A 12,294-nucleotide genomic window follows, 5' to 3' on the forward strand; every position below is an offset into this window, starting at 1 on the left:
AGTTGGTCTTTATTTGCTTTGTCATCATAAGTGTGTCGTGAAGTGTTGGATGGAAGAGCAGATTGAAGGTTAGCTTAAATTGGGAAGACAGCTTTTGAATGAACGTACTTGTGTGTGAATGTCATCACTTGTGGCAATAAAGCGACAGAAGAGCATCAGCAACCGTGTTGTCCTTTTACCACATATGAGGGTGTTACAATATGTTTGTTTATTGCCTGTTTTCTAACCAGACATACAATAAGATGATTTTTAAATATGTCAGTGACTGAATTATGCTCTAATTCTGGCATGATTTAACAGTTGTGTTTCCACCAAAGCCAGTTATTCAAGGACATGTCATTCAATGCCCTCAGTTAAACTTGTAGTACCATAGCAGACCACCTGCATGTTTCTGTGAGTATGTTCGGTGTGCCGGTGCTGTTATTATAGAGCACGTGCCTGACGTCTTTTAAATTTATTACCTGCACTGCGTTTCAGTTGCGGCTCAGCAGCACAGTCACTTGATGCAACGAACGATGCATTACCCTGTACAGTAGTCGTGTTACATGCTAAGTGGCCACATAATAAGGTACACCTTGCAAGAATCGAAACGCTCAGAATCGAAGCTGTTAATGGAACAAAACAATTATAGCTTCGACGTTGTGCTTGTTATTTACATGGCAAAGTCGGGGTCACTCCCCTCAAGCTGCATCCCGCTTTAATGGCCAATCATTTAAAACTGTAAAAGCCCGTTTGCTTCCTCAGCAGGTTTCCCTCCTTCCTCTCTCTCAAGCATATTCTTTACTTTTTTGCATCCTCTGCATAGCCCTCCTCCTCCTCCTCTGTCTTCAATCATCCCCTCCGTCTCATTTATGCCTTATCCCTCCCTTATCGCTATGCTCCACAAATCACTCCCTCCACTACCATCACTCTCCGGCTAGTTATCCCATCGCAACACCCCCTGTTGAATCTTTTTGAATGTTCCATCAGAGGAGGATGTTTTTCCAATGTTGGTGTTCATTCTACAAAATGATCTAAAATATCTTAATAGGGGATCATTTTGCCGAGACACATATTGCTCTATTTTGATGACTGGCATATAAATACTGCGTGCACATCGCACAACTCTGCGCTGAGGCAGGTTTAGCCCCGTTGTTGGTAAAAGGCCAGCGGATCTGACGAAGGAGGGCTGCGCCGCTGAAAGCGAGGTCGCAGCTGACTTCAATCATGGCCAATAAAAATGTGTGAATTGCGAATAATAAAATAAAAAAAATATTTGTAAAATAAACAATTTGGCAAATCATAACTGCAATTAAGAACCACCAATCTCTAAACTTAACATGTTTGTTTTAATAGCCTATGGGAGAAAAATATTGATGTGCTTGGATGTCATGTACATGCATACAATCTGCAACATGATGTGTCCCAGGACACACATATTTCACTTTGCATGCAGTTCTCATATCTTCACATTTCATTTAACAGCAAACGGCAAAAAAAAAAGAAGAAAAAAAAAACGGCAATTGTGCTTGCAAACGTCCGTCTGGTTGGCCTCTCAGAGGAAGTCTTTGGCCAGAGCTTCTCCAAAGTTGGGCGCGGCCATGAGAATGGCGATGGTGCAGATGATGTTGAAGACGCTGAATCCGACCAGACAAAGGCGGTCGATGACGGCCGCGGCGAACTGCCACTGCTCGGCCAGGCTGAGCTGCCGGTCCTGCTCGCGAACCCGTTCCACCAAGAACTGCACTTCCGTGAGAAGCGCCTGAAGCTGGTTGTCCACTGCCCTGTTTCCACTGAGACCACCGTGGGTGTTTGAGGTGGCATCCCTCCCTGAGCCCGTCCCAGTTTCTAACCCACATGGCCCCGGAGACGCGGCGGTTGACTCAAGGTTCGGCGACAATGCCGTTTCCTGGGATTTGCCGGATGAAACATGTTGATGACTCGGCATATCTCCGCCTCCGTCTGATCCTTCTCCATCTTCGCCTGCTGCCCCGTAAGAGCCTCTCATTTGACCGTGACTCTGAGCTTCCAGTTCTGCTGTGGACGAAAAGGCCTGGAAGCCCATGTAGGGCAGATGACCGTTCGGCTGAGGATGCGGATTGGGGGCGGGATCTCTGCGGATGGGATGCGGGAGGATGATGGCTTGGGAGATGCACCCGTTTGGCGGCGAGTGGTGGAGCTGAGCCAGGCTGGCTCTCAGGGAGGCGAGGCTCTGGGGGAGGATGGAAGTCAGCTGGGTGGTGGTGGTGGTGGCGGGTGAGGACAGGGTCTTGCTTTGAGCGTCCACCTGGCTGTTGTGAAGATCTTGTTCGACTCCCTCACCTGGTCGTTTCATCCGGAGAAACCAAGGAACCCACTGCAGCAGGATTAGGTTGACCTGTCAAACGACGACAGTAGAATAAGAGAGTGCTTGCGTCGCAGAAGTAACAACATGAAGGATCCGACTCACCCAATGTGGAATTTGTCCATTGTTGGGGTTGTGGTGATGGAACTGAAGGACAACGACCGTAGCCACCACGGACATGCCAACAATCACCATCGTGCTGGCGAAATACTGACCTGAGAAAGAAATTGTTAACGTCTTGCCTGAAAAATCAATGAATGTCAAACTGCGCAAAAACATAAAGAAGCTCACCTATGAGTGGTATAGAATCTGAAGTTGCGGGCATGATCTCGGCAACCATCAACATGAAGACTGTTAGAGAAAGTAAAACGGTAATGCCTAGAAGGACGAGATAAAAAGAATCATCTTTAACAGAAGAGTCAAGTTGGAGTTGATGAGCTGACAGCACACCTCCCTAGACTTCATTTCAGAAACGTGTCAAAGGATGAACTTTGCACTGAACTGTGAAATAAGCTGACGTATTTAAAGGGGGCATGTTTTGGCAAATTAACTTTTCATTGCTTGTGTGCTGACAGTTGGATGTCCGGAGACTATCGTCATGTAGATGACTATAGCAGAAGTTCTCGCCTCTGTTAGGCTGTTTTCGGGTGACTGTGGCTCAGGGGGTCGAACGGCTCATTCAGTGACACAAGGATCACGAGTTCAATTCCTACTTGTGACTGTCAAAGTGTCCTTGGTGAAGACAGTGAATTCTAGTTTGCTCCCAGTGTGCATTGCAACAGCTGTGAATTTGTGAAGTGTTTTTGGCACTACATGGTGTAGATAAGAGATACAATTGACCATTTATTTATTTTTTGGGAGGGTGGGGGGTGGTTGGTTTCTACTTCCTGTTTTTGTTCTATTGCCATTTGCTCGATAGGACTCTCAGCTGGTAACACACAACTTTGTATGAACAAAATACTTTTGATTCAGATCTTTTATGACCGGTTTGCATTTGTTGTTTGATTCCATCTGTTTATGCTGTTGGACAATAAGGAGCCCTAAGTGAAGCTGTAGACTCCTTTGTTAGCTTGTCATGCTAGGGATGAGCGTTTTTCATTTTTTTTAGCGTGAGTTCCTTCAAGGTCACAGCGTTTCCTAAACGTTCTCTAAATACTCTTAATGGGTGTCTAAACAGTCTTACTGGTCTTTCTTCTCGCAAGGAAATTTTGAACATGTTGACATTTTCAAAAGACCAGTAAGATTGTTTAGAGAACCTTTAAGACTGTTTAGAGAACATTTAGAGAACCATTAAGACTGTTTAGAAAAAGCATTTCCTAAATGTTCTTTGTTTAGAGAACCATAAAGACTGTTTAGAGAACATTTAGAGAACCATTAAGTCTGTTTAGAGAAATAGTTTTCTAAATGTTCTCTGTCTAGAGAGTAGAGAATCATTAAGACGTTTAGCAAACACTTTCACTTTAGAGAACCATTAAAACTGTTTAGAGAAAGAGTTTGCTGAACGTTCTCTAAGTTTACTGTTACTGTTATTGGTTTTCTAAACAGTAAGACTGTTTCGAGAAAGGGTTTCCTAAACGTTCTCTGTGTAGAGAACCGTTAAGACTCTTTAGAAAACATTTAGGAAACATTTTCTCGAAACAATTTTAATGGTACTCTAAACAGTTTGAAATTTAAAAAGACATGATCAATATTTTCTTGCAACAACAAAGACCATTAAGACTGATTAGAGCCCCATTAAGACTGTTTAGAGAATGTTAAGGAAACACTGAGACATTGAACGAACCCTGACGTGAAATCAATGTTTGTTAGCGTCGCAAATGTTCACTCCTCAGTGGGATACGGGCTTTAGCTGCCATATGCTTGTCACTTGTGATCAAAAGTGTTTCATGTGTTATGTCCGTATGCAAAATTCTGTTTTGAGAGTCATTCAAATCAAAGTCACACCAATGTTTACCACTCTACTGTACTTGCTATTCTCTACTTTATTTTTTTAAATCCTGCTGACTTTCTGACAGCATTCCTTTTTTCTCCATCATGTTGACAGAGCAAGACTCGAAAAGAACCACTAGTGTCGAATATGCAGACGGGCACGTGCGTGTTTCAACTTTTAACCCAAGCGCGCTTTCTCATATTGGCGTCTCCTCACCCAAGCTGATCTTTTCCCCAGAGCTGGCCGGGAGCAAGAAGACCAACAGGGTCATGGACGAGAGGAGCACGCAGGGAATGAGAAGGTTGAGAGCGTAGTAGAGGGTCCGCCGGCGTAGAGTGACCACGAAGGTCACGTCCGGGTAAGGCTCCGCGCAACACTCGTAGAAAACCTCATGGCGAGTGCCGGGAACCTCTGAGGGCGACACGAGTGGGACAATGAAACAATACAGTGGAAGTGCTCCTCAGTTTATGATGGTCCTTATATGTGATGCCACAAGTGGGCCGCTGGTTTAACCCTGGAGAACCCAAGAACCCTTTTCTTCTTTGGAAAATTATGAATTATACATTAAATGACTGCTATGAACACCAAAATATATGTTTTTTCAATTTTAACCCTTTTTTTTAAACTAGCTCCGAGTTGCTAATTTATCAAAATATGTATATAAAACATACTCCTAGGTATTCTGCAACATGATATGAAATAGATCAACAAAAAAAAACACAATTTTACCATCTGATGGTTTGCTGAGAAGATGGTTTTGTTTGGATTGATTTCCAGCTCAACAAAACAGCATGTTGCCAGCCATCTTGTCACCACCACTCTGGCTCATGTAAGTGCAATATTCATCCACTAGATGGCCCCATGCAGGGGTCAGAAGTGGCACTCTGGACTTTTGAAGTTAAATTTGTAAAAAAAAAAAAAAAAGGTCTTTGTTATTTGAGTAGCAGAATTTATAGGGGCCAAATTTGACCCCGTGGGTTCTCCAGGGTTTTAATGAAGATTCAAAACACAAATCGCGGTCAGCGCAAAATATAGCGAAATGTACAGACGCTATTTCCAGGTTATAAACGAGTACCTGGACACTGGTCACGATATAAATGCAGTATACACAGTACACATATTGTGTTTCCAAAAGTACTTGATCTTATTTATAATTTAATATGTACCTGTGGATGAAATATTTCACGCTTTTGTTAAATATATATGCGAGCGGTGTGGTGAACGGTTTGTCTTTATTCTCGCCCATGTCCCTTTTTCTGTTGCAACCTGAGTCTTCCTTTACTGACTCGCCATCTTTTTATGGATTAAAAAAAAAAAAGATACAATCCAATCTGTTGTATGGGGAGAAGACCATACATATTCATGCAGTTCACATCGCAGCGTCCTTATGCTAAATCGCCCAAAGTGTGGGGGCGATCAAGCGTTGCACAGTTTGCGGCTGCCCTTAACGCCATCAGGTGCATTTCACCTGTTTACTTGCATGTAAGTTTGAATTCAATTGTATCTCTCATTTTTCTCTGAGTGTGTTTTTTTTTTTGCCTTCAAAGGATTAACATTTTTCTCTTGACACTGTAGGTAAGTGATAGGCTACAGTGCGTTCTGATTTATGTTGATATTCAGGTTACATCGTCACCATAGGAACTGAAGCAAAACCACGGACCTCCTAAGTTTAGGTTGTTACATTCTCAGCTGCAGGAGAGCTAATAACAAATTTTAGAATATAAATTAGAAGGGAAAAAAGTCTCATCGGGGAGCAACTTTCTTGGTGCAAATATACTGTGTACACAATATAGCATCGGGAAAAAGTGGGTGAGGCCCGGTGGGATACTTCCTCTAGTTTATCGTTGTTAACTAACACGCATTCAAACTGAAATGCAATATTTCTCATTTTTGCCAAAGACATTTTTCACAAGGTATATATAATAATTGTATTTCCCGATAATCATACAGTACTGTGCAAACTATTAGAGATGTTACATTGCAATGCACATCTGCCAAAGCACAACAGCATCCGTTTCTTAACATCAAGATAACTGATGCAAAGATATTCTTTGTTGTTGACTTTTGCACAGTACGGTATCACACTACAATATCAACTCTTAATGAGGCATGAAAGGCTCATTTTGAACACCCACTTGTGCTACCAAACATGTTTGTTTAGTTTTTTTTACCAGATGTAAACAGTCAGCCTCACCCAGTAGGTCCCACTCCCCATTGGGCATGTATCCGGACACGTCTGCCTCCTTCATCTGGATGTCCAGCAACCAGCCATCAAACGTCCAGGAGCCGAACTTCAGCTCGCATCGCTGAATATCAAATGGAAACCAGCGCACGTCCACATTACAGGTGCTGATAAAAATTCCTTAGAAACAAAGGAGTGTCAGTGTTCCAAAGGCATTAAAAAACATTTTTTTTCTGAAATAGTCAAGTCAACTTTACTTATATAGCACCTTATCATGAAAAGAAGCAACTCAAAGTGCTTTACATAAAAATAAAAATTAAAATTAAAATTAAAATTAAAATTAAAATTAAAATTAAAATTAAAATTAAAATTAAAATTTAAATTTAAAAAAATAAAAAAAAAATTAAAAAATTTTTTAATTAATAAATAAAACTAAAAATAAATAAATAAAAATAAAAACATAAATATTTAATAAAAATAAAAATTTAAATTAAAATTAAAATTAAAATTAAAATTAAAATTAAAATTAAAATTAAAATTAAAATTAAAATTAAAATTTAAAAAAATAAAAAAAAATTTAAAAAAATTAATTAATAAATAAAACTAAAAATAAATAAATAAAAACAAAAACATAAATATTTAATAAAAATAAAAATAAAAATAAAAATAAAAATAAAAATAAAAATAAAAATAAAAATAAAAATAAAAATAAAAATAAAAATAAAAATAAAAATAAAAATAAAAATAAAAATTAGAAAATAAATAAATTAAATAACAGCAACTCACCTGGAGGCAAATACTCACAGAATCCACTGGAGTTTACCAGCACGTTGGTCTTAAAGGTGCCGTCAAACTTGTTGTGAGCACTGCAGTAGAGTGACAATGATGAGTGTGTGTGTGTGTGTGTGTGTGTGTGTGTGCGCGTGCGTGCGTGCGTGTGCGTGTGTGTGTGTGTGTGTGTGTGTGTGTGTGTGTGTGTGTGTGTGTGTGCGTGACAAACCTATTATAAAGCAATATGTCAGGTGTCCATACTTGATCCGCAGTGAAGCGAAGGTTTTTAACTCCAGGGTACTCTGACTGATTCCACTGCAAGTAGTGATCATACCACTGCTGGGGGGCACCAATATACAGTTTATTGATGATTAATCTGGTGCTCAGATCAGCATAACAAGCATAAATTATACAGCAGTCAAGTGTATTAAATTATTCAATTCTGCATTTCTGTTGCACTTATTCTTGCCATCTGTTGCTATGTGGGCTTGTCTATTTATAAACAGCTATAATAACAGATTATTAATTAATAACTCACCATCTGCAGCCAGATATTTGTGGTGAGGATCTGGTTCTTTTCATCCTTGAACAATGCAAAAGTACATGGAAAAAAACAAGCAATTTAAGCTGTGAAGTGATTCATTCATATTTAATAGACACATTCCAGACCTTTTTTTCTCTACTAAAGAATTGTTCAACCTTGGCGGAGCCTACTGGGTAACATTGTACAGTTGTCGGTTATTGATAACTTAAATTAGAGTAAACATAGCTATTGGGAGTTGAACTAAAAGTAACAGAGCATCCTGCAAAATTGTAATTCTCTATTTCGTTACCATCAGGTAGCAGTCTTAACAAGAAAATGCCATCAAAGGAAACGTTTGAAGGAGAAAGACAGGAGTGTCCCTGCGAGAGAAGTCCCAGAGAGGAGAAAATATGGAAAATTGCATATTGACAAAAAAGAAATAGGGCCTAAATCACCTCAGATCATATTTTTCAAAATAGGGTCGATTTTTATGATGACAATAATTTAAATAATTACAATAGCATGTAATTTGTTTATTTTATTGTAGTACTTATTCTTATCAGTGTACTTTACATTTAAAACTATTTCATAAAAAAAAGCAAAATGTTATTTTTAAATAAATGATATAAATACTAGACCATAAAATTAAAGATATATATATATATATATAATATTATTATGATGACATAATCAATACTTTAATTTCATTATTAGTTTCTTTCTCTTTTTTTTTAAATAAAATCTGTATAGACCTATAGTTTAAGAAAAATATACATAAATCATTAATATTATTAATTCATTGTTTGTTTTTTTACTTTAACTTTTTTTTTTTAAATCTTTTTACCACTTTCCAGGCTTTAAACATAAATATATATATAAAAAAAATTGTGTGTGTGTGTAGAATCAACACTCACAATTCTGAAGTGGAACAAAATTTATATATTTTAAACTCTTTTTTTCCCCTTACAAAACAATAATTGAAAAGTAGGATGTATGGAATTATTCATCCCCTTTTCTCTCAGTGCAGACAACTGACTCCAGAAATTCCCTGATGATTTCTGAATGATACAATCTTGACCTGAATGACTGATGATGATAAATAGAGTTAAATGCACTATGTACATATACAATATCATATCATGTGTACATGCTTCACATGAATCCAGATTTGGGTCTAGATGAATAGTCTGTGTAGTTTAAAGTGGAGTTCAGGCTTGCCTCACCGAGTGATTTGGCTGAACTGGACAATTGTGAAAATGATACAGCCGGCAACTCTAACCTGCACACCTGGTGTTTGTATTTCAAATAAAGTATTTTTGTTTGTAACAATAGCTTTTGAATAACAATATTCAACCGGACATGATTTGTGTTGTGCTGGTGGTGTGGATTTGCCTACCACATCCATGACTTGCATTAGAGTGATGGAGAAGTGGACGGTGAGGCTGTGGGAGTCATTGGCCACGGGCCTCTCCATGGGGTTATAATCTTTCAGCAGCTCCCTGAGCAAAAAGCGTTGATGGGGACCCTGCGTTGTCTCTTTGTGGGTCGATAGAAGGGGATCAAGTGCAGATGGAGAATTTGGAAAGTATTGATTACGTGGGGAAAAAAAGGAGAAAAGAGGAGAGGGGAGTCATGAACAAGAGAACGCTGTGTCAGAAGAAAGCAAAAGAGTAATAGAACCTCGCTACTTCTAATCAATTACGACCCCTGATTGATCACCGGCCGACACACATGCTCTTCCTGCTGTTGTAAAGATGTCCGCTGCGTTTCAGCAGGCTGTTAAACGTGGACATAACCGGGTCACACAGCATTCACTGGAATATGAGCTTTCACTCCGCGGACCATAACTCCAGATGAGGAGGCTTCCATTGGGTGATTTCTCAAGAGGGTAATTACATTGATGTGGACACAACGATCATTTAAGAGCCACGGTACACTTTACATATGGACAAAAGAACTGGTCTACTGTATATGATGGATGCTAAGTTAACTCTTGGAACAAAAAAGGACCTTCCTCACAGTGTTCCACAAAGTCAGAAGCAATCTGGGATATATTTTGACAATAATATGTTCTATGTAGTCCAACTAGTCTAAATATGGTATTCTGGTTAATATTGTGTTAATGGAATATGAGTTAAACAGCAAAATGCAGCAGAAGGTGGCCATTTTGCCACTTGCTGTCGCCTGACGATGACATCACAGTTGCTCAGGTCTCAGGTAACAACCAATCACAGCGCAGCTGCAGAAAAGAGGCGAGCTCTGATTGGTTGTTGCCTGAGATCTGAGCAACTGTGATGTCATCTTCAGTCGATGGCAGGTGGCAAAATGGCCGCCCCCCGAGATGGATTAAAAACTGCTGCATTTTGCTTCATAACTCATATTCCAAAAATGTAATAATAATCAGAATGTCATGTTTAGACTATTGAGGTCACATATAACATATTATTGTCAAGAAATGTTTATGGTTGACTTCCACTTTTAAATAATAAGATGTACGGAGTAAAAGTAAAAACTAGTATCCAGAAGAATCACTGCCTTATAAACCACCAAGATTGAAACCCCCTACATTTTATTGCAGTCATAAAACTTTAAATTACTCCTCTCGACGTGTAAATTTGAATTATTGAATTTTAGGGGGAAACAGCTAAATGAAAGCAAGCAACACATATATTAGGAATCTTGATAATGTCAATTATGTACAGTACGTGGTCCATGGGTCACACTCTTATTATTTGGTGGCGGTGATTTAAAAAAATAATCACAAAAAAAAGTTTAATTGGTATTCCATTCCACTTCATATCCTCACAGTTTGGGGATCCATGATGCAAGATTGTTTCAGTATTAAATTAACACTGTTGTAGTTGAGAGCTTTTAAAAAGTATTCATAATTAATATAATCATGTAATCAATTTACTTGTTTATCTTCATTGCGAGTGCTGTAATTGCCATTTATTATGGCTTTTAGGTATGGCATTTTGTTTGATGACGTGTTTATTTTCACTTCTGGTTAGCTGAATGTGCCTTGAGGGTGAAAGATGACTAAAACATTAATCTAACTTTCTGACATCTCAATTGTTGCTATGGTTACAGTGTAGTGAGATATAAACACAAACAATAGAAGAGTCAAACTAGTACAAGTATTTTTTGAGAATTGTTTAATATAAAAGTAACATAACAGGCCATATAGTGAATATAAAAAGTCTACACACCCCTTTTTTTGGGCGATATAAAAAATTGATACCAAGATAAATCATTTCAAAACTGTATCCACCTATGTGACCTATCACCTGTAGAATTTAGTTGGGGAAGCTAAAAATAAATAAAAAATAAACAACTGAGACAATGTGTTTGCACAAGTGTAAGCACCCTCTTCTAAATGGGGGTGTGGCTGTAATTGGTATTAATAAACCATATTCATGTTAAATGGTATTCAGCACACAACTGCCACCCTTTAAAGTACCTCTGATTAACCCCACATAAAGTTCAGATGTTCTGTGGGGCTTTTGTTTATGTTTACTTCCTCCCTCGATAAGATTTTCTTTTTCATTTGAGTTGTACAGGTCACACATTGCTGATGGAAAATGTTTTGAAACGATTCATCTTGGTCTCTTTTTTTTTTATCACGAAAAATGGCGTCTTAACATGGGTGTGTAGATTTTTGATATCCACTGTATGTACTGTATTGTTTTGTTTTAGTTTTTTAATCACCGTCATGTAGCATTTACCAGAGCATTAATCTGTTGATTATGGCTATACTGCAAGAGTCCAATGGGTCAAGCCATTTTAAGTAACCACTTAATGACCTGTAATCGCTATCTCTTTATTGCAGCATGGTTAAATCAGTACTCTCATGCGCTGCTAAGCAATAATTTGAGATGAATATATCTCAAGCATGACGGCTGTCGTCACAAAGCAGCTTCTTCGGTAGCGAAACAAAACATGCAAGGTCACACGCACACGCACACAAACAAAACCACACTTGTTAGAGGCCAGGCTTGTCAAAGTCACTCACCTCGCAGCTGGGTGGCAAGTGTCAAAAGCCAAAGTGCCGCAGCCTGCAACATGCTGCGTGCATTCCCTTCTTGTATGCACGGAGAAAGAGTGGTGGAAGATGATGGATAGATCCAGATGTGAGGAGAGGTTGAGTGTGAAATGAACAGCAGCGGAGCAAGGGAAGGAGCAGGAGATGAGGTGAGGAGGAGGAGAGAGAGAGAGAGAGAGAGAGAGAGAGAGGAGAGAGGGTGGGTGAGAGAAAGATGGAGTGAAACAAACACTAGTGGGATGAAGGAGGATACTCTTTTTTTTTTTTACCTGTAGTGTGTTTTACATTGACATACACATATACAACATTTATTTGGCACTTTTTGTTTTACCAGTCTGTAGTTTAGTTAAGGGAAGTTCATCATTTCATTCATTAGGCCCATCAGCCCCCCACCCTATTTAAGAGGGTATAACGTATAGTATTCTATATATAGTATTCTATGAAGAAACAAAATCACAACAGGTCTCAAAATCACTGGCACTTTACAGTGCAGTACAGTACTCGAAATCATCTGGTATCTTTA

At 38.8% G+C, this 12,294-nt stretch overlaps 1 protein-coding gene across 4 annotated transcripts; it reads right to left on the minus strand.

The window, feature by feature from the left end:
• Nucleotides 1-1,309: 1,309 nt before the first annotated feature.
• On the minus strand, nucleotides 1,310-11,879 carry LOC144057789 (neuronal acetylcholine receptor subunit alpha-7-like). Of its 4 annotated transcripts, XM_077575693.1 has the most exons (11): nucleotides 11,742-11,879; nucleotides 9,126-9,265; nucleotides 7,745-7,789; nucleotides 7,436-7,545; nucleotides 7,222-7,301; nucleotides 6,448-6,615; nucleotides 4,470-4,664; nucleotides 2,615-2,701; nucleotides 2,429-2,538; nucleotides 2,267-2,356; nucleotides 1,310-2,191 (listed from the first exon to the last, which is right to left on the minus strand). In XM_077575693.1, exons 1-11 carry the CDS (start codon nucleotides 11,791-11,793, stop codon nucleotides 1,535-1,537), a joined length of 1,734 nt encoding a protein of 577 aa, XP_077431819.1. In that variant the 5' UTR covers nucleotides 11,794-11,879; the 3' UTR covers nucleotides 1,310-1,534. The 4 variants fall into 4 exon arrangements, with proteins under 4 accessions (XP_077431819.1, XP_077431818.1, XP_077431817.1 ...); XM_077575692.1 differs by having other exon boundaries at nucleotides 1,310-2,356; nucleotides 2,615-2,674; XM_077575691.1 differs by having other exon boundaries at nucleotides 1,310-2,335.
• Nucleotides 11,880-12,294: the final 415 nt, after the last annotated feature.

The sequence above is a fragment of the Vanacampus margaritifer genome, chromosome 9 (assembly GCF_051991255.1).
Source record: "Vanacampus margaritifer isolate UIUO_Vmar chromosome 9, RoL_Vmar_1.0, whole genome shotgun sequence".
Taxonomy (NCBI): domain Eukaryota; kingdom Metazoa; phylum Chordata; class Actinopteri; order Syngnathiformes; family Syngnathidae; genus Vanacampus; species Vanacampus margaritifer.

Excerpts from the sequence above, each read along its gene's own strand:
- LOC144057789 (XM_077575690.1), bottom strand. The coding sequence starts at position 11,793 with ATGTTGCAGGCTGCGGCACTTTGGCTTTTGACACTTGCCACCCAGCTG. Across the intron at positions 9,266-11,741 it reads ACTTGCCACCCAGCTGCGAG|AGACAACGCAGGGTCCCCAT; the intron begins GTGAGTGACTTT and ends CGACCCACAAAG. Across the intron at positions 2,357-2,428 it reads ATGGACAAATTCCACATTGG|GTCAACCTAATCCTGCTGCA; the intron begins GTGAGTCGGATC and ends GTCGTTTGACAG.